Here is a 25,075-nt window from a genome sequence, read left to right as displayed (position 1 = left end):
GAATTGACATTCAAAAATCGTTTGGTCCAGGAATTATGAAATAAAGTTACTGCAAAATTTGTAGCATGGATTGGCTCGTTTATGCTAAGTAAACTCTTCTTTTCTCAGGATCAAGGAGTTACTTTTGATTCTATAGTAAAGAACATTATCTACTCTTGACGGACATAAGGATGGAAGGGGCATTTTTATTTTTGAAGGAACTCTGTTTCTGAATACATCTCTGAAGGTCTAGGCTTTCAAACTGGGGCTGATCAGATTATGAAAGGAGCTACTGACCATCTGGTCTGCTATCTCATTATATTTATTTCTTTGGTGGCTGAGATGTACTGGAACTTGATATTAATAAGTTTATTTTGGATACTGATTAATTGATATCTGATTGTCCTCAGGTCTGTTTCTGTGACACTCCAATGGATGCTATCAATAAGTTGAAGGGTACCTTTGGAGTCTTAAAGCAACACTAACCATTTTGGAGCCAGTAGATTAATGTTTGTGACCTTTTAAAGTCTCTTTTATGGCTGACAACTCTGCAGTGAGGATGGAAGTATTATAAAGAAGCTATGTTTTTGTATTCAATGAATAACTTGGGATAACAAATGCAGAGTAATATCTTCTTCTTTTACCAAGCCATCAGTATAAATTTGGAAAGAGTCTGGATACAAAGTGGTCATTTTCTTTTGAAAAATTGCTTGGGGTCTGGATTGGCAGATAATTTGTCATTTGAATGGGTATTAACTCTAGTGGCATACTTGGAGATGACACTTGCCATCCTGGAGGGACATGAAAACGACTTAAACAATGTAAGTTAAGCTTATAAGAAGGGACAAGCTCGTTAAACGTTTTCCATGACCTTATTAATGTCAAACTATGCAAGATATAATGTTTGGTAAAAGTGAGCTTAAAAATATCATGCTCGTGTCCTATCGCTTGATCTTGCTAAAATATTTAATGATTAACATATTCTGTCTTCGAAAATAGAGGGCAAGCCAGTTGAGTGTTTCACTTTATTAGTCATGAGCATAATAACTGAATTTAGCGCAAAAAATCCCTCGCCATAAACTGGCAGACAGGATTGGCTTTTCATGTCTAGCATGAATTACAGATGAAATTCTAGTCCGGACTGAGAATTCTTCGAAGAATTCCAGACGGATGCGAAATTAATTCTGCATACTTGAGATTTCGGACACGCTCCTTGTCTTCTCGCATATGTTCTTTATTCCGTTGTTTAAAAATATAATGTTCTTTAATATAAATTGTGTTCTTTATTCCGATTGCCTAACACTGTATTAATTAGCAAACAATTTTGAAAATCTGCCATAATTTAACCATATTTTTGTCGTTCTAGCCTAGGTACATACGATAAGGCAGAGTGATAACCCTTTAGTGGCAGACCAGTTCTAAAAGGAACTTGTTTATAATAATAGCCTAGCAATAGTTCTTACCTCAGCTAGGGTAAGATACCCAGAAGGTTAGTTAGAAAGCTGATTACCACTTGAACAGTTAGGTTAAGTAAAATTCTAGACAATTTACTTTTGGTAAATTTATGACAGTTCATATAACTAACGTACCAATAAAGTGAATTATTGGGTAAAGTGAGTTAATTGAAAAAACTTGATGCCTTTTTTATGCTCTTTACAAATATAATAATTGCTTCTACTGCAAATTCACATTTAAGCATTTTTTGAGCTCTTGAGAATGATGAATTTTCAATTAAGTATGAGTTATTGTTTGTTTTCTGACAAAATAATATTATGTTTTCTCAGTAGCCTACTGTTTTCTTGGTTATTTTCACCAAAATAATAGGCTATACATTTTCTCAGTGCTGAAATTATTTATAGTAAGGTTAGTTCAAAAAGTGCTTAAATTTAAATTTGTGGTAGAAGTGATTATTATGTTTGTAAAGAGCATAGAAAAAGGCATTGAGTGTTCACTTTATTGGTAGCCTAAGTCAGTTATATGAACTGTCATAAATTTACCTTACTTTTTGCTATCTTGGAAAAGGCTTAGGTTTGAAAGTGGAACTTTAATAATGAATCTAGGGCCTAAAACATACTCCAGGAAGGTATTGCTAAGCTACTATGTTAACTATCTTCTAGTTTCTAAGGCTTAGAAATTTTTCATTAAATTCTAGATGAGCTAATTTTGGTATAATTCTATTCAATTGACTTCTTGCTAGGCCTATCTCAGAAAGGGTTTAGGTTAGGAAAATGAAACTTTCAAGGATAAATCTACTGACTAAACTATATGGTAAAATTTTAGTTAATTGACTTCTTGCTATCTCTGAAAGGGTTAAGGTTAGGAAAATGAAACTTTCAGGGATGGGTCTACAGGCTAAAGTATGTCCCAGGAAGGTATTTTAAAGTACCCACCTCCACTCCTTCTCCCTCCAGAGGGCCCTGACATTTGTGTACATGACAGGTCTATCACCTATTGAAATTTTGACAAAACAACATTTTACCTTAATTTTCAGTTACTAGTTGCTTTTTCTCTGCCTTTAGTTCTGAAAATGCAATTTTTGTTATTTGAATAGAATTTTGAACCATATCAATGTTTTTTTTTCAAAATTTAGGAAATGTGTTTGCATATCTTTAAAACCTTATAAAATAGAATTGAGCAAAGTTATGAAGCTGAAAACAAGTTTGTTGTACTTCAATTAAGCAGAAGATCTATTTTGCAAGGTTTCACCTTTATAACACACATATTTTTAAAGGTCATCAAAGGTCAGGGCCCTCTAGAGGGAGAAGGAGTGGAGGTAGTTGCTTCAAAATACCTTTCTGGGACATACTTTAGTCTGTACATTTGTCCCTGAAAGTTTCATTTTTCTAACCTAAACCCTTTCTGAGATAGCAAGAAGTCAATTAACTAGAATTTTACCCTACTTTTTGCTATCTTGGAAAGTGGCTAGGTTAGAAAAATGTTTCAGGGAAAGATCTAGCCTACAAACTAGGTTAGGCTTAGGATGTCCAGTGGTGTCATTGAGTGGGGCAGTTGCCCCCCCCCCCATTAACTTGGAAAAAAAATGTTATTTATTAAGTAGCTTTAAAACTGTTTGAAAGCTTGTTTTAAGTGTCAAATTTTCTCTTTACTTTGAGCAGATAATTTGTTTTACTTTAATCCATGCTTTTTTTTAACAGAAGGAAAGCAAGAAAAATAGGGATCCATTGAGCTTCCTAACACAACCTACATTAATTTTTTTCCAAATGTACTGCCTTTGAAACCTTATCATTGGGTATAAATGTGGCCCTATTTTTTCACATATGCTCATGTCAATTTTTGTTCCCTGATATTTAAGGTGTTTTTACTTTCTAAAATCTATCAGTTCAAAACTAAAATCTCTTGTTTTAAAAATTTCAAAGTGGAAAGGAACACACCCTCAACATGTTCAAATAGAACAGAATAAGTGGAATCATTAAAGAATAAGAATATAGATGTACACTGAATATAATTTCCTGAATGAAAAAGAAATCATTGAAAAAAAGACTTAGTGCTTTTTGTAATGATTTTTATAGTACTTTATTTATAATTATAAAGATATTTGTGCTATAATTAGATAGGTCAAGTTGGTTGTAGTTTGATCATGGAATTTGGTAGAGAGGGATCTACTCCAAGAATCAGTTAATTGTTTTGATTTTTATTTCCAGTATTTAATTGAAACTGTCTCCATGTATAATGCTATACTGAATTGTTGCTATTTTCATTTTGTTAAATATTTCTTTTAACCAGCTTCCAAAAATGACTGACATAAATGTGCTTAGAATTATGAATGAAATTAGTTGCATTTCACAGAATGTCAGTGCTACTTGTGAGACATTTAAATCTACATCAGCATGTTGTACAAAATGTCTGCTGTGAATATAATGAAGTAAACTTAAACAAAATATGTACATTTTTCTCAAAATTTGAAAATTTTGAGCACACATATAAGTGGTACCAACCCATTCTCTTTTTCTATTGTTGTCAGTTTTATCAAACAGCACTAGGAGGCCAGGATTTGCTTGTGAAGGGGATTATAGACATAAAAACAATATTGAGCATAACCCCCCTCCAGAAATGTATACTCTGATTTCTGCAAGAAAAACTTTTGTGTAATTTTTGTAGAATTAATTTTTTTAAAACAAAGATACAAAGGGAAAGGTAATGTCCAACTCTATGAGTCACTTTACCCTTCCAATTGGCATCCATGGTAATTTTCGTTTAAGGTTTCTGCTGCAATGATACCAATAACTGTTCAGGTTTTCTTGATATTCTTTGTCAAAGAATGCCCAATTGACAAGTCAATACTTCTAACTTTATTTTTCAAATACTTTCAAATTTGAAATGAGGTTGCTAAGAATATGTCACAATATAATGTTACACAGTCTATGGTAATACTTTGACTTATCCTGTATCTTTGCTTAGACAGAACTATTGCATTGTCTATGATTTTTGTTTTGGCTTTATGTGGTCTGCTAATTTTATAAATCATAAAAAGTTTCATGCAACAAATTAAATCTTACAGAGTCGAAATCCATTCAAAATTACAAGCAATTGAATAGTGCAGCACCCAGGGCTACTAGACTGGTTCAATTATATAATGGTTCAATAGAGCTTGGTTCAATTATAAAATTGAGCTTCCTGTGCTGGGCATGGGGATTGGAAGAAGTGGAGGGGATATGTAATGCAGCATTAGTGGCAAATCTGGCTGAAAAAAGCTGAGTGTATATGACTTTCACCTATGCCCACCCAAAATTTTGTTTATGCTATACTACTGTCATCTGTAGTAGATCATTGCTGACAATTTTAGTAAAAGCCAAGCACCAGCACTTATATTTATGATTGTTTAATGTGCTTTTATTGTTTATAATGTTTTTAAATTCACCAAGTAGCTTGTTTGTGAATTATTTACTTTTCTTCACTACTGCTTGGATAGCACCCCCTCCAACAAAAATACTGTAGTTACACTCCTGCTTATGTCCTGGGAAGGTATTTTGAAGTACCTGCCTCCACTCCTTCTCCCTCTAGAGGGCACTGAACTTAGATGACCTGTAAACATTCTTTGTTTATATGAGTAAAACCTTGAAAAATAAATCTTCTGCTTAAACAAAGCACAGTAAAAGTACTTTTCGGCTTCATAACTTTGCTCAATTCCAATTTATGATTTTCCAAAGATCTGCAAACACATTTCTTAAATAAAAAAAAAAACTAATTAATATGGCTTAAAATTCTACTCAAATACCAGAAATTGCCTTTTTAAAGAAATCACATTGTCTAATATGTGAAAATGCTGTCTTATCTTTGACACACAATATTAAAATTAGAACAACATAGCCTATCCAAATCAAAGACCAGTCTTGCAAAACACAATAACTATTTAAATAGACTAAACTGCAGGGGTAGTTTTTGTCTGAATTCAAATGCTGAAATCCAGAAATTTCTATCATTGAAGTCAGCCATTCTGAACTAGTCTAGTCTATTCAGAGTAGACTACTCTTGACTTTCAGCCAAACCAACTGTTTAAACTTATGTAGGCTACATAATACCCAAGATTAGGAACATGTCATCTATGTATAGGAAAGATTTTTTTTTTTTTTATCAGGATATCTGTCCGAGATTAGACACTGGCTAAGCAATTTCGCCTGTTGCTGGGCCTAAGTTTTGCTGCCTAAAAGTGAGAACCCACCAAAACCATTTTTCTAGTGAAAATGCATTGAAGGAATAATTCCCCCCCCCCCCTAAAAATATACTGATTCAGAAAATTTGATGTGCAACCAGTTCAAAAAAGCACCATAATGGCACAAATGTACCTCATCTGGCCCATTTGTGGCCAAGAACTGTGGTCTCTCCCTACTTTTCAAGATAGTAAAAAGTCCATCAACCAGAATTTTACCATAGTTTTATCAAAAACTCTCTTGCAATCACTTAGGTTGAATGGTTTTCATTGGTTAAAAATACAAGAAACCTGTTCTAACAGATAAGATACAATTCATTACAAGGTGAAAAAAATAATTAAATAAAGGCCTATATTATTTATGGTTGTATCTAGGACCATAACGAGGGGGAATTGGATGCATTGGTCAGAATAGCAGCCACAATATTTGTGAAGAGTGTAAAATAAGGTAATCTAATGGTACTACTTTATTCTACTAGCACATTTCCTTTAGAAGTGGTCAACCACTAAAGTTACTTCTCATTCAAAATCAACAGCCCTTGTGTTTGAGTAGTCTTTCTTAAAGAATCAGGATGAAAAATCAAACTTTAGCATAAAGAGCAAGGGCTGAGGAAGGGGCAGCCCTTATATACAGAATAGTTTCTGTATGTTTTAAATTTTAATGTTTACTGAAATAATAAACATACTACTGTAAACTAAAAGAAAGAACTAGAAGACATGGAAACTTGGGAAACGTTATTTAACTTTTAAACTGTATCAGCAATTTAGAGCACTGCATCTTAGCACCCTTTTTTTCTATTGATTTTTTTTTAGTTTGAAATGGTTAGTGTATCTAGCCGTAGAAAGTTCATCTTTATATGCACAATTGGCCTCCTCTTTGTGGCAGGATTGAAGTTACAGTTCTTTGAAGCAAAATTTGATATTTTCATCCCTGGAGTACAGCCTCAAAAAACTTGGGAATATGTTTCAGATATAAGTCATTTAAAAACCCTTAACCCGTCTGTGTAAGTATGTTTGTGTTTGTTTCTGCATGATGAGACTATATTTAATGCTAAATGCATAGCTTGTTATAATCTTTTTGGGTATTTGCTCATATTCAAAAGTAAGACCTTTGTCTCAAAATTTTTGAAACATTGAACTATCTTGCAAAACTGCCTTGTTTCTCAAGAACTGCCCAGTTTCGTTCCATAAAACCACTTGTATAGTGTCAGCACTACCACAAATTGATAACTTGGATGCTTGGAATAAGAGTTAGTTGTATATCCACTGGACTGACAGCATTACAACTGTAATGTTTGTACTCAGTACTAGGCAAACTATCATAGTTGAAAGTTGGTAAGAGCTACATTGCTTTGCACAGATGAACTTTAGTGTCAAACTATATGAAAGGAGTGAGTACTACTGATTTCTGCAGGCTTATGACAGTTTTGTAAGTGGTGTGATTTTTATTCTCCTTTCAACTTCAGTTACAACTAAATCAAAAGAAAATACCGAAAACTTAGATTTTTTAATTGATTTGTGAGAGGAAAATTTGCATCAAATTATGGTACACTATATTTGTCAAAACTGAGTGTTTTTTTTTTTTTTTTTTTTTTTTTTTGCAATTCTGACTGATTTTATATGCCTACTATAAAAAATAGAAATAACTGACGTGAATCCCATTAAACATGTCGTTTTCTAGCCTAATCTACATGTTTCTCAAACCAATGAATATTGAAATAATATAAAAATACTAGTGCAAAATAACACTACAAAATAATTTAGACAATGGATCTTCAAAGAAAAAGAACAATAGTGGTTTACCATGCTAACACTAAAAAAAATTTGTTGCCAAACACTGTTTTGAACAAATATCATATTAATGAAGCCATCTCACATCTAATTAAGACATGGCTCATTTTTAAACTAAACTATTTCTATGTTCAATAAGATTTACTTGACTTAAGGTGTGGGACCCTCTTGCGGTTGTGGTGTGGCCTTGTTCCTCTTCTTGTCAATATTTGATATCATTGTCTCTCATTTGTCTCTCTGCAAAGGTCATCAAGTCTTTTGTTGTTTTTTTCACATCTTTTTTACTGTAGCTCTTCTGTTTAGAAATAACATGATTAACTCTTTGACTGTCCTCCGAAGTGTGAAAACTAGTCTCAAGAACCTCTAGCTTTTAGTAATATCCGTAATAATGAAGTCTTATCTTGCTCCATAGTTAGTAATTGTGCATGATATTAAGTAAACTTAAGCTTTTTGTATCAAGTGAGGCTCAGCAATTCTTGTAATAATTACTTTAATCTGCTTTTGGAATAAATCGATTTCTTAGCAGAATTGTTATGCTTCATGTTGATTATAGCTTCTTTTGGTATAAGATTGTTAAACAGTCCTATTTGAACCTCTATGGTTTGTATTTCTGTTTCTTGTAAAGACAGGTCTAGAATGCTTTGTGTGACTTTGTGTTGAATGCATTGTCAGTCTAAGTAGAAGGCTGATTCTAGCAATAAGGTACTAATCAAATTTCATTTATATATATTAGTATTATGCTATGTAGTTTATATACACTTTTGTACTTTGGTTATTAAAAAGCTAGAAACAGGGATATATGTTATCTTAGCTTAGGTAAATTTGGTGTAGGGACTGCTACAATTTTGTGGGCACAATAATCTAGTTATAACTAATGCGTTGTTTGGTCATAAAATGAACCACGAGTTGATATGATGTTCACATGATGGTAAAGTGGCCACTCTTATTGATTATAATACTATAAATTGAAGAATGACAGGATTGACATAGAACACTAGGGTATGTATCAGCGCGATATTGACGTTAAAAGTAAAAAAAAAACTTACTGTTTTGTAGTGTCTAGAGTAAATTTAAAGCCGAAATTTAGAAGGGGGAAATACCTTTTGGGTAGTTTTACATTAATGCCCTCCGAGATAGGAATTCCAGAGGAACCTTCCAGGAACAGTTTGATATAAAACTGAGGAGCTTAGAATTTGACAATGTAGAAGTTGTATGGAATAATTTTAGGAAAAATAGTTTGCCAAGTAGCAGAGTCTATCTTGGGAAGTAAAGCTAACTCCTAGCTACGAGTTTTAGCAAAAACGTCTTAAGCTTGGTAGATGACAAAAAGAGTTTCTGAGCGGTAGATTGAGAATAAAAGGAAAGCAAGGCAAGTAGAGAAAGTATTGCAAGTGTGAGTAAAAAAAATGTGAAAAGTCCAGTAACTATGCCTTCGGGGATAATATGACCCCCCACAGCCCCTGGGAAAGGGCTGTAAGTTATAAAATTTGTCCATTGTTTAAATATTGTATTTTTATTGGGAAGTATACATACATTTTTGGAGGGTGTGGGTGAATTTTCTGAAGGGATAAGGGGAGGGAGGATTTTCCACAGGGAGAATCTTCTGTTAGGAGAGAAGTTTCTTGGGGGGAGAGGCATAAATTCTACGTTTGGGTAATTTGCCAGAATTCCTATACGTAATTCTTTTTTTGTTTTAATTTATCTTTGCTGAATCAATTTTACATGTGCACAGATGGTAAGGGTAATTGTCCGGGAAAAATTTCCGTTGGGTCCGAATTTTATAAAGGATCTATCCGAGGGGAGCGGGATCTTCCACGAGAGAAATTCTCCACGAAGAAATTTCATGCGGGAACAAATTTTCGCCTTGGGGGTATGGGAAAAATTTCCATGGACGGAGGGGGATTTCTGAAATAATTTGAGAACCAATCCAAAATTAAAGTATTTTTCAAATGACAGTGTGCTAAGAAGAATTTTTACGGTGGCATCATCCTCAAGAAAATTTTCCGAGGAAATTTTTAGTGAGAATGGAATTGCACGGGTGAATTTTACAATATTTGATATTTACAGGTTGGATAATTAAATGTTTTTAAGGTTTAAAAAAAGCATTGCTATGAATGAATAAACTAGACTGAAAACCAACAGAAATTACGGCAAATAAGAGCGGGGCTACCGCTTCTTCAGAACAACCAAATGGCTGGAGTGTTATAGATAAGATAAAATTTATTGCAAAAAAGCCTGCGGGCCATAGCAGCACAAAATACAAACAAAGCTCGAGGAACAAAATTCAACTTTAAGTAATTCAATCCGAGAACGGTAAAATCTTGGAAAACGCTTAGAGTGGAGGGATCGGAATGAAACTTGGTGGGAAAAATAAGCAAAAGTCCTAGATACGTGATTGACATATATCTCCTCAAAACTTTTGCTATACAATGACTAAACGATGATTAGTTAGTTGCAGTAAGTTTTCCCCCTTCTGTTGATTTGATTAAAACTTTGATCGGGATTTGTAAATCAGGTTCGGCGTATGTACTGGCTTCCCCGAAACAAGAATATCTCATATTATGATTGATTCTCAACTTTTTTGTATTTTAAAAACCAGAGATCAACCAGCATTATCATCTGTCACAGAACGTTTGCAAATTACAGTAGTCGAAATTGACTTAGACGGCAATACCAACAAGACTATCAAAACAGATACTAAGCTTGATGAAACTTGTATGTTCAAAATCTGATTTGATTTGATATTTTACAGGTTGGATGTTCAAATTACTTCAGAAAATGGAAATTATGCGCACTGGGAATATAGCGCCGTCATTACTGAAGAAATGTCTCACCTGCCGTTGTTGACTAACACAAATTACGTCGACTTTGTTGTAAGACCCGAGATTGGAAAACACCTACTTGCCTCCAAATACAAAACTTGCTTTTTCTATGATAGGCTTTGCTGTAAGTTGTTTTTCTCTTAGTTAAACTATTTCTTACTTCCTTAAAGAAGAATGACTCAGGTTATTTTAAACCTTGAGTGGGAGATGGTACTATATTAGGCAGAATTTAGCTTGATTTTTTATGGAGTTACCTGTTTTGAAGTCAGTGACATTGTTTATTTAAAGCTGGTTTAAATTACAAACATCGAGTTTTAATCTTAATTTATTCTGTCAAAATATGTTTTATTCGTTTTTACTGCGAAGACATTTGGAAAAAGCCTACATTTGTAAGTTTTCATATCTTAGGATTTGTGAATTTCATAAATATATCAAAAATTACTGTCTTCACATTGAAAGGTTATAATATAATTTTACAATAATCCTATTTTATTTCCTTTACAAAGCTTCAAGAAGCCGAAGAGTTAATAGGCTCAAACTCTGGTTGTCTGATGGCATTTCAATGATAGAAAATATCATCAAAGGAGGTGTTTTTGCAGAGGCTCGTAAAAGACTATTGGCACCACTCCAGAGGATCCAAAACAGGGCCTCAAGGGCAAGTTGTAGGACCAGTTGGATACCTGTGCGATGTCTAAGTGAGAGATATGGTGTGGTGTCAAGGTTTGTTTTCTATTGGTGTATCTGCAAGTGTTCTTACGTCCTATCTCTAGTTATAGCCTACTGCCGTTTGCCAGGCCAATACGGCAAACACGCTTAAAGTCAACTAGCCTACTTCACCTGGCAAATTTGCTCCAAGCTAACATAGGCCTATGTTATGCAGACTGGATTTCGACTTAAATAACTACTGAAAACAAATTAGAATTATTTCGTTTAGAGCGTGGTTGAGACTATGTTTTGAAGCTGGTGATTGGCTGTATTTATTCCCAAATCCACATTGCACTCCCGGGTGAAGGCATTGAACAAGGAGATGGGTACCTGCGCAACGCAGACCACTGGTCGGCATGCGAAAGTTTTTTGTTTTTTTTTAAAGATTGGCTGTATAATAGAACACTCTATAAGCACTCTACTAAAGAAAATAGAATTGTGTCACCGGTAAGCCTGCCAACTTGAAGTCTACTAGCCTACTTAACCAGCCAAGATTGTCCTAAGCTAACATAGGCCTATTTTATGCAGAATGTATATTGACATAAAATAATTGTTGACTACAAAAATTGCTTATTCAAAAATCCAAATTTCTTTAAAATTGTCTACTTTAATGTATTTTCTATACAGTACAATGTCAATGGCGGTAGTTGTTTTTAATCCCTATAATTCCATCTTTAATCAGTGAAAATCCAGCTCTTATAAGAGTTATAAGTTTCCCTTTGTCTTTGCTTCTGACCATAATAGATTCGAAAATAGAACATTTTTCAACTTTTCAGAAGAAAACGTTCCAAGCCTGTTTCAGGCTTAAAAAGTAATACGATGTTTGTGTTTTGCTAATGTCTGTTTAACAAAATCCCGGGGATTTTCGAGCTATATAATCCAACCTGGTCTTAAAAGAAGTATAAATTTCTCCAAGATTGTTATATGCGTTGGGCGCAGTGGGCAGCCGCCATTATAATATTTCAGTTTGAGTTATTGATTTTGTCTAGTTGCCATTCAAGCATTACTGTATGAATTACAGTTAGCCTTTTCTATACGAACCATGTAATCAATTAAAAAATACAATTTCTTCCATAAATTGCGCGTATCTCGTTTCTTTGTTCAATCGCTTTTGTGTGGATTTGTCCCACTTTTCGGTTTACAGCCTGCTCTATTTTCTAGTGAGAAGTCGATCAAGGATGTACTTTACCGATGAAAAGAAAGGAACAAAAGTTGAAGAATTTATTGACTATGAGTGTCCCTCATTTTTCCAGTGGTTCTGTGACTGGGAACTATCAACACAACGTCAGAAATATCTCGAGAACCTAAAGAAACAAATGGCAAATTTGTGATATTTATAGGCCTTTAGTGCTTTTGTTACGATATCATGCTTGTCTTTTTATTGGATATTATTTTGCTGGGTAATCACCAAAGACAATATGAAACTGGTTAGACTAAAATCTCTGGTGCTCTAATGTGGGAATAATAGGAATTAAGAAGTATTATATTAAGCACAACTAGTAAAATTCGAAATAGTCTTAAATTAGTTTTTTTAATTGTATTTCAATTTACATCCTTAAGTACAATTAGCAAGCAAACTAAATCTGAATTAAGTTAAAAAAGGAAAGGTGAATAAAGGGCTAAAAAAATCTTTTCTTCCCTTTCGGCCTTTTCAAGTGGCTTCAGCTTTGGCCCAAGGTAAAGTAAAACCAATAAAAATAGTTATCTAAAATGAATACAAATAGTCGGTTTTTGCATACAAATAGTATTTTATAAGTTTGACGAATAACGCTAGATGATGTTTTTGTGTTATCTATTCTTCGAAGATAAACTCCAGTTCCTATCGTTCGGTTTTCCATACTCTTTTTTTTAACCCACCTCCATCCCTCTTAGTGACGACAACTTTAACAAAAAAATTCTTTAAACCTTAGACCTTACCAACACTCCTTTTTAAAAAGATTAAATAGCAGCCGAAGCATACCCACTTTAAACCCCCATATGCCACAAAAATAAAACAATCAATAAAAGAAGAAATTTCTTTTCCCGTAATAATGGGTATCCTTCCACCACAGGAAGCCCTTCTCTCGATGGCCTTTCTCACTATTTCTAGTCTTTCCCAAATGGTGGCCTATCATTGTTTTCCGCGCTCTTTGGGACCCAAAGTTTGGGTATGCACCAAGTGAAGAGCCATGACTTCGTTTAACCATAATTTTTCGCCCGTATATGCTCGTTTCAGCATCTACAGACTGCTTGTCTGGTAGTTAAGACCACTTGTCAACGGCGTTCCAGAGACAATAATGGCATTATGTTACAAGGATACTAGCTTGAAACAATGCGAATATCTTAATATCACCTACGCTTCGTAACCCTGGGAAATGTAGAGTCGGTAACTATAAGTTAAGTCGTCCCTTGTTTGATTGGCTTGTGTTATGCCTTTAATTTGATTTTCCTACCTCTTTGACTCTGAAAAGCATTCAATCTGTTCTCGTAATTTTTAATCGATAAGTTATAGTTAATAAAAAAGTAGATTCTAGGTGATCATCTTAAAATCCGATCTGTCTCTTCAAAAAAAGAAGTTAAATTGATCGCTTTACAAATGTCACGGGGTTCATTAGCGAAGAATAAAAAAAAACATCGTATTTTCATTTTAAGCCATTTTGTGGAAGTGGCAAGCTCTAGTCAAACCGTTTACTGTTTTATAAATTAGGTATGGCTGATGTCAGTGACGTATACAAGTCTGACGCTCAAGGGGGATAGGGGTGGGACTGTTATCATAGGGTGTTTCCTAGAGGTGGGGTTGATTGGCCAGAAAAGTGTGGTTTTATGTTCAAATTGTTTTAGTTTATTTTTGAGGGGAGTAGAGTCTTTCAAACCAGTCTTGTGGGGAATGCCCCTGCCACTGTATATTTAAGATCGTTGTCATTGAAGCTTAATAATGACTCAGATACCTTTGCTCAATTATGTGATAATACTCCTACTGGTAACTCATCGCATGCTCAAGCTACAAGAGGTCAACGCAGCTGCGCACGCTCTTCGTCCGCCCCCTCTTCTCAGAGCTTCATTCTTAACTCCCTCCCGTAAAGTTCCTATTTCATTAAAAATCTGTACTGTCTAAGTCGCTTGAGCATCGGATTAAGTATTATCCACGAATATGAATCCTACAAACACAAAAATTCAAACCAATAAAAAGTGGTATTTATAAATAGGTAGCACTTAAATGAAATTATTTATATAAAATAGCCTAATTTTGAAAGAAAGTGTGAGTAAATATTTAGGGCGGAACAATTTAACTTATATTTCTGAATTGTGTTTTTTCAAAACACAGGATTGAACTGACGCTCGGAAAGTGGAGTTTAAACCTTACCTATCGCAAGGCCTTCTCCCTTGAGGTAAAAATGACCAAGAAACTGACACAGCTTTGAGCTCAGAAACACATGCGCTAACATGAATTGTTAGAATTAATATAATACAATAGTAACGATCAGATAATAGTATTCATTAAAATATGAAAAACAGCCAATATCACAATTTCTAAAGTGCCAGCCAGCTAATAAGAATTTCTTGGGGAACATTCTGATTGATCAAGCTTAACTAAGTTCAGATCAGTTAAACTTCAGTTTTGGCTGGTTGAAATTCAGTTTTCACTACCGACATCTTTATTTTGAGCCTTTGCGTATTCCAATAATTTTGAAAATTATTACTGTCACACAAACAGTAACATACATTACGCCACCGGAATACCTTTTTTTGCTGCTAGCCCATCCAACTAGAAAAAAAAAGCTCCAGTTAACGCTTGCCTTTTCTGGGAGATTATCTTCCCTGGGAGTACCCATGCATCCTTTGCTGTTACTTCTAAAAATGCAACATATTATTATGAAAGCTAAGGCTACGTTACTATGCATAAAAAAATCACCTGTTATTATTGGTTTCTGGTGTATTAGACGGTAAGAACAACCCGATTCTGTATATCTCAGAGTATTTGCTACATATGCACTAATTATAATTGCCAAACTAGGCACTGCACTATTGCTTGTAATCATTGCGTAAACGCTTTTATGAAGACTAGTCTAAAATCTTTTGTTTTCCTAGTCTAAAATCTTTCGGAAATGAATAAAATGAAGACCAATTCACGAATTTATGTAACCCATTGCCACTGAAATTAACTTCCTCTGTCCCCTTAGATTGGGCTCAATCCAAGCCCAGTGAGGAAGAAAAGAGTGCATTACTTCTGCATAAGGAAGCTTTTAAAAATGGTTTGAGAACAAGCATGAAATTTGTGTTTTAATTAGTAATTTTTCTTTGAGGGGGGTGAGGGATCTTCTTAAAAACTTAAGAGAATTTCAAGCTTATTCTTGGTGGCAGTAAGACCTCTTTTAAAGTAGTAATTATTATTTGAAACCAACATTTCAGACTTAACATCAGAGTCATCCTTAAGTATGCTAACTTTGATCTATACGGATGATAATTGATAAGTCAAAAGTAAATCGATTATTGTGATATAATAGACAAAGTAAGAATCCATTCCTTTGAATATTGATGTCTTTGCATTTTTTTTTCTAAAATAAAAAAAAAGTCAAAACCGTGGTTTTAAATCTATGCTAGATTTGCGGATGTGTTTCTCGATGCATCTGAAAATATTTAAGAAAGATAGAAACTTATACCTTATCTGAATCTTTGTATTTGAGAAAATGTTATAAATGTGTTACTATTACTACAGTGGTAACAGGCCCCCTCAGGTCGACGAAGTGTCTAGCCTCCCTCCTCTATCTCACTTTGTTTCAAGCTTCTCCTTTATCCACCAGGATGAAATTCCTAAGGCTTTTAGGTTCTTGTTACAGTGTCAGCGTCATGTAAGGTGTCTTTCTTTTATCCTTCCCTCTTGGGGGCTATTTTGTAGTACGATTCTTAAAGCTTAGTCTAGCTTTAATCAGGGTTCCTTAGGAACCCTATTAATACAAATAGCCCCCCTATTTTATTTTCAGGAGTAACTATTTTGATTTAGAGGAGGGAATAGGAAAACTAATTTAAAATAAAAACTAATTAATTTGAAACGACTTTTTAAGCAATCCATTATTTATTCTGATATACTAGTAGCCTATCAGGGTTGGAGGGAGGGGCAGAAAAGCTGAATTAACCCTGACTACAAATAGCCCCCTCTTGGGGGCTATTTTGTAGTACGATTCAAAGCTTAGTCTAGCTCTAAAACATTATCTCAAGCAGTCCTCCCAGAAAATGAGCTGCTTTTTCTTTCTTTTTTCTTCATCTTTTTCTTCTTTCTTTTTGGTCAACATGCTTGACATTGTAGCCGGTTTATTCTGACAGAAGTTTTACGGGATAAGCAGTGTAAATTTTCTTTAAAACTTATGCAACAACAGTCTGGTTAAAGCATTTTGAGTTAAATTAAATTAAAAAACCTTCCACGGCTCTTGTCTTAACTGTAAACCGATGACTATTGATCCGCTTTTTGTTTGAAAATTTTGCTAGATACTGATAGTTCTGTGGGGTTGTAACTTCAGGAGTTAAGTCACGCGAGGTTTTACATATCTTATTTAAATGCATTAGGTCTCCTTGTTTTTACATTCTTACTAGCCAATTGTTGCATTGAGAGTTAAATAATTTTAGTGTGTGTTATTGTTCTTGTGCTTTTTGACTATTTCATACATTAAACCTTTTTTTAAAAATACTAGTTAGTTATAATACAATCAAACTGTATTGATATGGATTAAGAAATATTTGAAGTTAATGAGAGGGGGGGGGGGTCAGAACTTCAAAATGATTGTTACTTTCTCAGGGTTTTTTTTAAGGTTCGCTTTTTTACTCTTTTGGCAACCTTACCTGCCCCCCTCTCTCAAAGTGAATATCTGCTTATTTACCTACAAAGGCAATTGCCAGGGATGCACCCAATTCGCCGGATCATTCCATAATTGCAAGCAGTTCCCCCTCATCAATTGTATCTTAACTGAGCTGTATAATTGATTCTTCTGAAAGAAACATACTACTGCTACAATGCTCATTGTACCACCAAACCGCCTAAGGCCCACACAGCTTTGCACGTTCATCCTCCACCGCAATCTGTTCAAAGCTTCACTCTTTATCCCTTCCCCTCCCAGAAGTTTCAATCGCTTTTAAATCCTTCCTTACGACCTTTTGTCTCTCCTTTCGGGGACGACCTACTCCTCGTTTGGCCCGTGATGGATAGCCAAAAAGCACAATCTTTGACAATATGTCTTTCTTCATCCGTAAAACTTGTCCATCTTCATCTATCTCAACATTTTTTCTTTATAGCCCTAGAAATTGGGATCGAACCAAATTTCCCGTACAGCCTGTTATTGACATAAGGTCAGTCAAAGGGGCACAGAACCATGGTTAGCCACTATCGTTACTTTAGATTCCAATATTCTAATTTTTGGTCCGCAGACTTATTTTTCTATTCTTCCAAAATTTTCAACCATGAAGACACTCTGGTCCTTGGCTCTTCGCTGCACTTATAACCATTACCGATAATTTTACACAGGTAAGTTCAGTTCAATTTATTGATATAGTACGCATAAGAAATAAAATACGCTGGGTCACCACGGAGAGGCAGAGCTCGTGATTGTGGTGACCTATTGATCAATCTTCTCGTTACCCAACATCGTCGCTTCAACTTCATTTATTCCTAGTCTAAGTCACTTAATCTGCTTAATATTTATTTTCAAACCTGTTTTCTTATCCTAGACTCTCAAGATATCTAAAAATGTATTCATTTTCCTAACCACTTTATCTAGGTCACTCAAATCACCTTCAAAATCAAAGTCGATGACACTCACCTCTAGATTAGATTCCATGCTCTTCCATTGCTTTTGCCGCGCTCCTTAGGACAGAGTCCATCAAAATAGCCCATACAGCCTATGAATGAATCATAATTATTGCGTTTCTTGCTATTAGTTTGTCGATTGTTTAAAGGGAAAACAACTAACCCCAAAAAAGGCCTCAAAGTCCCTGTTCCATTGTAATTATCCAAATTCTGCTTATGAACTAATTTCCATTAGTTTTACAGAATTAAATTGCGATCATTAACTTATGAACACACATTGACCGAGGCATCTGGCATCCTATCATCGAAACGGTGTCATTCTATAATTAGTGTTTTGTGACTCTTGTTTTAAGAAACAGTAGACTGAGAAAATGACGAGAAGAAAGTCGATTGTCTCTTGAAAAAAAACCAACAACAACAGATGGAATCTACTGTTGTGAGGCCAAATCATTATTGTGTTCATGTTCTTTTTTATTTTTAATTGGGCCAAAGCTAAAGGAACAAAGGACTTTTGCCAAAAATGCAAATTAGGTTTATTTGGGTACACTTTTGTTTAACTCACATTTCCTCTCTAGATAACTTAGCCTTGTATTTTATAAGCCAGAAAGAGTTTGAAAGCAAAATAATCAGCTTACTTTACGAAGATGTCATGTTGGATGAAAAGCAACTTAAACCACAATATCCAAATTTCAATAAATTCAAATTAAGCTTGTTGTCAATGTTTCTAAATCTGCTTGGTAACGTTCTACCGTCAGTGGTGCCAGTAGTTTCAATCTCTATTAATTCATGTTATATGATCCGAGTTTCTTCCCCCATGAGTTCCCCTACCCTTTTTAAAGAAGAAATGAAGCTTCACTCTAAAGTGCATATTTTTTTTCTTTTTATTATTCAAAAATATCTAAGTCTTGAATATTTCAGCTTTTAAAGCGGTTGTCCCTAGTGCATTATCAGTAAGAGTTTTACATTGCATGCACGTCAAACTTAAAAAAAATTGTATATGCATTGGATTGTAGTATCTTGAAAAAGCAGATCAGAGCTGGTGTTTTAAAGTAATAAAAAAAAAAAATGGAGGACGAAAACCCTTTTAAGCAAAATAAAGAATGGGATACAAACATAAAACAAGGATAAATTGTGCTTAGTGGAAATGCTGCTGCCATCTCAATTCTAAATCGTAACGTTTAAACATAGAAAACTCGAGATATTACGGCAAATACCCCTAATCAAGTTTACTCACCCACTTCCTGGAGATAGTAGATGCAGTGAACATGTAAAAAATAGAATAGCCAAGGTAAATGTTGTTTCTTCGCAGTTGAAAATGGTTTAGAAGAATAGAAAGAGGAGTCAAGTTTATTCATTATTCAGAAATTTAATTAATACTATATTATCAATAATGTTTATCATTTCTTGTAAAGCGTCTGACAACTTGCTGTTAAAATAAGGAGTCCGTTGGGACAATTTGTTTTCGTTTTAGGTAAAAATCTTTCCGTAACTTTATTTGAACATTTTTTTTTAATCATTTTCATTCCGTTTTTTTTTTACCTTATTAAGATTTTACCATAAAAATAATCTCCCATACTGTAATAAAAACTTGTCCCCAATAGAAGAAGGGCTGCAACCTCTTCAAGCTATAGCTATTAACGATAAAACTAAATGTACGTATCGGGGGAAAATTTGGATTTGACTAAACATTTCTCTCTATGAAAGTATGAAACTCTCTATGATTGAGATAAATGAGCACTTGAACAATGAGCACCTTACTCATCCGTCCAATGACCGAAGACAAAACAGTACAACTAATCCAATGGCCAAAAAATGATGTCCAAAATCCAACAAATTCAACATTAACTAGACCTACGTTGCCCGGGCAACGTGAAGTGTTGCGGCAACCTTTGTCTGGTTTCGCCGACTAAAGTGTTGCGAGGGCAACACTTTGGTTTTTTGTTTCTTCGCTATCGATCAGTAGTCACATGATCAAAGGCTATTCCTCAGCGTTGAAAAAACAACAACAAAATAGTATCGAAAGAAGGGACTAAATTGACTTTGCAGCCAGTTGAACTTTATCCTTTTCAATCGTAGACATCGTGACGGATGAAAACTCAGAACAATATCTTATATAATCTAGTTGGTATTATAAAGCTATCCCCAACTTTTCAGGATCAAAATACCATAGATGACATTCTATTAATTATTATGAAACTAGCACTTTGTGCTTGTTTCTTCATTATCGGTTAAATGATAAAGTTGTCAGCCTATCGAAGTTTTTAAAACGGTATGTTCAAACAAGAACGCAATCAGTTATCACATGACCAAAGGCTATTCCTCAGTGTTGAAAAAACAATAACTACAAAATAGTATCGAAAGAAGGGACTAAATTGACTTTGCAGCCATTTGAACTTTGTCTTTTTCAATCGTAGACATCGTGACGGATGAAAACTTGGAACAATATCTTATATAATCTAGTTGGTATTATAAAGCTATCCGTAACTTTTCAGGATTAAAATACCATAGGTGACAACAATTATTACGAAACTACCTTATTGTTTTACGTTATCGTTTGTATCCGTTGCGCAAACACTTAATTCTGTCAGATTTAAAGAGATCGAATACAATGTGCACCAATTTGCCCAAATTTCTAGCCCAAAGTGAACAGATTCTTACTTCAAGTTCACCGGAAACAAATAAATGGGTACACCAACTAGCAAAAGTTGCAAACACCTTATCGCTGAAGATGATTGTAGCCCAACAGCCTATTATTACTAACAAATCCCCTACATGTCTTACCACTGGAACCAAATTGGTTTTACCATCAAATACACTGGAAACAAATAATAGATACACCAACTAGAAAAAGTTGCTAACCCCTCATTGCCAAAGGTCATTATTACCTAACAGCCGACTGTTGCTTACAAGTCCTCTATATGTCTCACAATTTGTATCGGCCTAGATTTCGTTTCGGTGTGTACCTTACTACTGAAGTTGTCAACCCCTTGAAACTTTCAAACTGATATACCTTATGAAGGAATTTTTGTACCAAAAAATGGATGTCATATACTTTGATCAGCTCATCAAGAGCTATCGATTGCCGTCGAAAAAAAAATTCTATCTGTCTTAGTTCAAAAGTTGTTTTTTTTTTTGCCCTAGGCCAACTTTCTAACGTCACCACTTAGAAAGGAGCAAAGGATAAGCTCCAATTTCCTTAGCAATGAGAGAACTTTTAAAGTTTATTAGGCACATCTGATACCATTTCTCTACTGCAATTCCAAGTCCGAAAAACCGGATGATAAACTCAGCTGAAATCACGAACAGAAATGGGTAGAAACAATAGATGGCAGCACTTTCGGACCCGTGGGAAAATGCCACTTTTTGCTCCTGTAAATTTTCTGTTTATCACTGAAAGAAGATATATTGGCTGTGGGACCGGGTAACTGCCGCATATATTTAACACTTAAAGATTTTAGTCCATCTTCAATTAAAAAGTGGTGCCTGCCTGTTTGCCTGCTAGAACGGAGCTTTCCACTCGAAAGCAGAAACATGGTTTGGTGAAACGAAAGCTTGACTGCACAACTTCAGATACTCCTCTCTGACATAGGCTATATAACTCCACTTCATTTCGCACACCATAGGCTCGGCCTCGTGGACAAGCAAAAACCATCCTTTTTGACCCCAGGCAAGAGTTCTGCGGAGCTTTCCAAAATGTAATGTCATATTCACCAATCCAGCATGAGGTCCACACTTTCCTTAAAAACCGCACAGATTAGACCCTTACCAGTTTCCAGGAATAAGCTTAGATCGGTGGCATAGGAAAAACAAACAGGACAAAACCAAAGTGTTGCTCTCGCAACACAATAATTGCAAGTCGTTGTACAACTCCAAGCAAAAGCTCCTTAAATCCAATAAAATATTCCCCAAGTGATAACCTCGCATCATGGCTTCTCATTGGGATACACACTTGCCAATACGGGTTCCTGCATTTTAAATTCCTGACCCTAGCATGTGAACGCGCCTGCCATAAGAACTTATGATATCCTCTTGTGGTTGGTAGAATCTATTGCTTGTCCTATGTGTGGATCTCAGGGTGAAAGTTTGGTAAAATTCTAGTTAATTGACTTCTTGCTGTCTTGGAAAGGGTTTAGGTTAGGAAAATGAAACTTTCAGGGATGGGTCTACATGCTAAAGTATGCCCTGGAAAGGTATTTTAAAGTACCCACCTCCACTCTAGAGGGCCCTGAAATTTGCCTACATGACAGGTCTATACCTATTGAAATTTTGACAAGACAACATTTTACCTTAATTTTCAGTTAGTAGTTGCTTTTTCTGTGCCTTTAGTTCTAAAAATGCAATTCCTGTTATTTGAGTAGAATTTTGAGCCAAATCAATGTTGTTTTTTTTCAAAATTTAGGAAATGTATTTGCATATCTTTAAAACCTCATAAAATGGGATTGAGCAAAGTTATGAAGCTGAAAATAATTTTGTTGTACTTCAATTAAGCAGAAGATCTATTTTGCAAGGTTTCCCTTATATAACACACATATTTTTAAAGGTCACCAAAGGTCAGGGCCCTCTAGGGGGAGAAGGAGTGGAGGTAGGTACTTCAAAATACCTTCCCGGGACATACTTTAGTCTGGAGATTCATCCCTGAAAGTTTCATTTTCCTAACCTAAACCCTTTTCGAGATAGCAAGAAGTCAATTAACTAGAATTTTACCGGAAGTTTAATACGTTTTGTGTGAGAATGTGTCGAATTGAATGAATGGAGGTGAAACATGTATGGTAAAGAAAAATTGAATGAGATATGGATGGTAGATAGAATGAAAGAGACAAATTTCCTGAGTATTAAAAGGATAGCAAGGTTTGTCAGGATTGCAGCGGCACATCATGAGCGTTTTCTTTAAATAGTACTAATTTATTTTAGTTAATTTGTTGTTTGTTTTTGTTATGTAAATTTCCTATGGCCCACGGGCTTTTTCTGGAATAAATTGTTGTTATTATTATTATTATCCCCTTGTGTAATGTCACTTGAAAACCTTCCAAGAAGTTATTTCACCCTACCCACCTGTAACAAAACACCTGCTTGAGTTGAAACTTACCCTAATTTAAAAAAATGAGTAAGAGAAAAAATACATCCAGCAAGTTACATCAAAATATCATCCAATATTTCTTGATAACTTATACTATATTTATTTAAAAGTTCATATGCTGAAAATTAAGTTTTTTAAATTGCCAAGCAAGTTTATTGGTGGAAAAACCTCTTACGATTAACTTATGACTAAATATTTGACTTGCTAAAAACTTTGCACGATTTATCACCAGAAGATCCTCTAAGTATCTTTTTATTATTTCAAAGCGAATATATAACATTACTTGGGTTCTTTCTATCAATCATAAACTCATATTCTAATTGGCTCAAAAACAAGTCCGCTATAAATGGACTAGCATTACCCCCCCCCCCCCCCCACGTAGGAATTCCAATAATTTGCTTATAGAGATTACCAATAGACTTACAAAGAATTAAAAAGAACAAATTCTAGTAAATCATATATCATGTCAAAACTATAGCATTTTGAACTAATAGTACTATTAAAGAAGTTAGTCCATCTAGCCTTCTTATTATAAGCGTTAATTTAAGAAAAAAACTTAGACAAAAGGAAAGCTTTCTTAATGATCTTTTTTAAATTTCCAAATACTAAATTAAGTGGTAGATTTGTGTATAATGTAGTGAAATCAAATGAGTTCACTCTTTCGGCTGAATTAAAACTAAACTGAAAGTGATGTGCATCAAATTCTAATTAGTGGGAAAGAATTATTGACTCGCACACTTTTGAATGCTTAGTTGAATAATTCAATAAAACCCTAATTGTACATCCGTGGTGCTTACATATTTGACCCAAGTAGTGCATACAAGACAGGCTAAGGAATTACAGACTAAATAGAAAACCTTTTACTCCTGGGAAAACCCTACTAGTGTCTATTAAATTTCTTCTTAATTCCAGTTTAAATGAACATGTTTGTTCGTCGCTAGCATAGAAAACGTCGTAGTGATCGAAACGGTATTACGTACTTAATACTTATAGAAGAGCTATTTCTTATCATCACTTATTTATCAAAGGTCACGATGCGCCAAATTGGTTCATTAATCCTCAAATTTAATATGCTTTGAACGAATAGGAGATATCAAATCATTTCACGTAATGACCAGTAAGTAAAGGGCAATCTTTGTCAAGATTAAGCAAAAGGGAAGTTTAAAAATAATATATAAATATGTGTAGGCCTATATCAAAATAATTTCAAATTATTAAACATTAAGTTATCCATTAAAACTATCACCAAAGAATTTACTAAATTTTAGGAAAAGGGAAAAGCCCCCGGGAAGTCGAGCAATACTGATGAAAACTGCTTCGTAAGATTCACCATGTCTGTAGAAGAAATTATAAATCCCTATCTGCAAATGCACCAATTTTCATATTTTTTTTTTCTAACCGTGTCGAACCAGTTGTCCCAGAATAACAAGAAAGAGCTCATTCGTACAAAAATACATATTGATAGTACTTTTTTTAATAAAAAAAAAATACCATGCATCAAAGTAAAATGCCAGGTATTTTTGAAATATTAAAAAAAAAAAGTTTCCCATGAGAAGTCAAGAGCAACTTACAAATTCTTTAGACAGACAGGCTTACGGGGTTTGTACAAAAACCTTTCAAAAAATAAAGTTATTTAAGGTATTGCTACAACATCTTTAAAGTCTTCAAAGTGCATTGCAAAAGTGTCAGCTTGTAAGGTCCTATGGCGGCCTTTGAGTGAGAATTCTGCTTTTCGAAATAGAAAATAGTCTTTTTTTGATCCACGCTGGGATTATAAGAAAATTGGGGATCGTCACAATGCCGTTTATTGTCATTTGTTTGGTAGATTTAGAACAGTGTTGGCTGGGTGAACTACATTGTATAATTTCCACCTTCCAGTGATAGCTGGTCTCACCCAGGTGACTCTTACGCTGACTCAGGTGACTCTTAAGGGTCTAAATTCAGCACTTTCAATACACATTGTCTTCAGTGCTTGAGTTTGACTGCAATCTAGCGTGAAGCTTGTCAGCAAAATTCTCTGGATCGTCCTCCAAAAATTTATTTTACGTAAAGACAGTAGTTTATGACATATTAGGTAAGTCATGCCCACCGTCTCAATACTTATTTTTTCCCAGGTCAATCCAACACAAAATTTGACGGCGTTCAGCTGCTCAATTGTTTGCTGTGTTTTGCGCTGGGGCCAAAACACAATTTAGCCTAAAAAACGCTCGCTGGTAACAGCTGACTGACGGGTCTTCAAAGTTCACGTCCCCCACTAA

General features: G+C 34.6%; 1 protein-coding gene across 3 annotated transcripts; it reads left to right on the top strand.

Annotated features, from left to right (window-relative positions):
• Positions 1-1,227: 1,227 nt before the first annotated feature.
• LOC136025192 (uncharacterized) lies at positions 1,228-16,625 on the top strand. 3 transcript variants are annotated; one of them, XM_065700989.1, is made up of 4 exons: positions 1,228-1,350; positions 6,461-6,651; positions 10,191-10,384; positions 12,127-16,625. In XM_065700989.1, the coding sequence occupies exons 2-4, from the start codon at positions 6,467-6,469 to the stop codon at positions 12,294-12,296; spliced, it is 549 nt and encodes a 182-aa protein (XP_065557061.1). In that variant the 5' UTR covers positions 1,228-1,350; positions 6,461-6,466; the 3' UTR covers positions 12,297-16,625. The 3 variants fall into 3 exon arrangements, with proteins under 3 accessions (XP_065557061.1, XP_065557060.1, XP_065557062.1); XM_065700988.1 differs by having other exon boundaries at positions 1,284-1,468; XM_065700990.1 differs by having other exon boundaries at positions 1,290-1,504.
• Positions 16,626-25,075: the final 8,450 nt, after the last annotated feature.

This window comes from Artemia franciscana, chromosome 3 (genome assembly GCF_032884065.1).
Source record: "Artemia franciscana chromosome 3, ASM3288406v1, whole genome shotgun sequence".
Lineage (NCBI taxonomy): Eukaryota > Metazoa > Arthropoda > Branchiopoda > Anostraca > Artemiidae > Artemia > Artemia franciscana.
Note: the sequence above shows the minus strand (reverse complement) of the source record. Positions and strands in the feature narration are given on the sequence as shown.

What these genes read in the sequence shown, in the direction of transcription:
- LOC136025192 (XM_065700989.1), top strand. Translation starts at nt 6,467, where the DNA reads ATGGTTAGTGTATCTAGCCGTAGAAAGTTCATCTTTATATGCACAATT. An exon ending in AAAACCCTTAACCCGTCTGT is followed by an intron (nt 6,652 to 10,190) that starts GTAAGTATGTTT and finishes GATATTTTACAG; the next exon opens with GTTGGATGTTCAAATTACTT. An exon ending in TTTCTATGATAGGCTTTGCT is followed by an intron (nt 10,385 to 12,126) that starts GTAAGTTGTTTT and finishes TCTATTTTCTAG; the next exon opens with TGAGAAGTCGATCAAGGATG.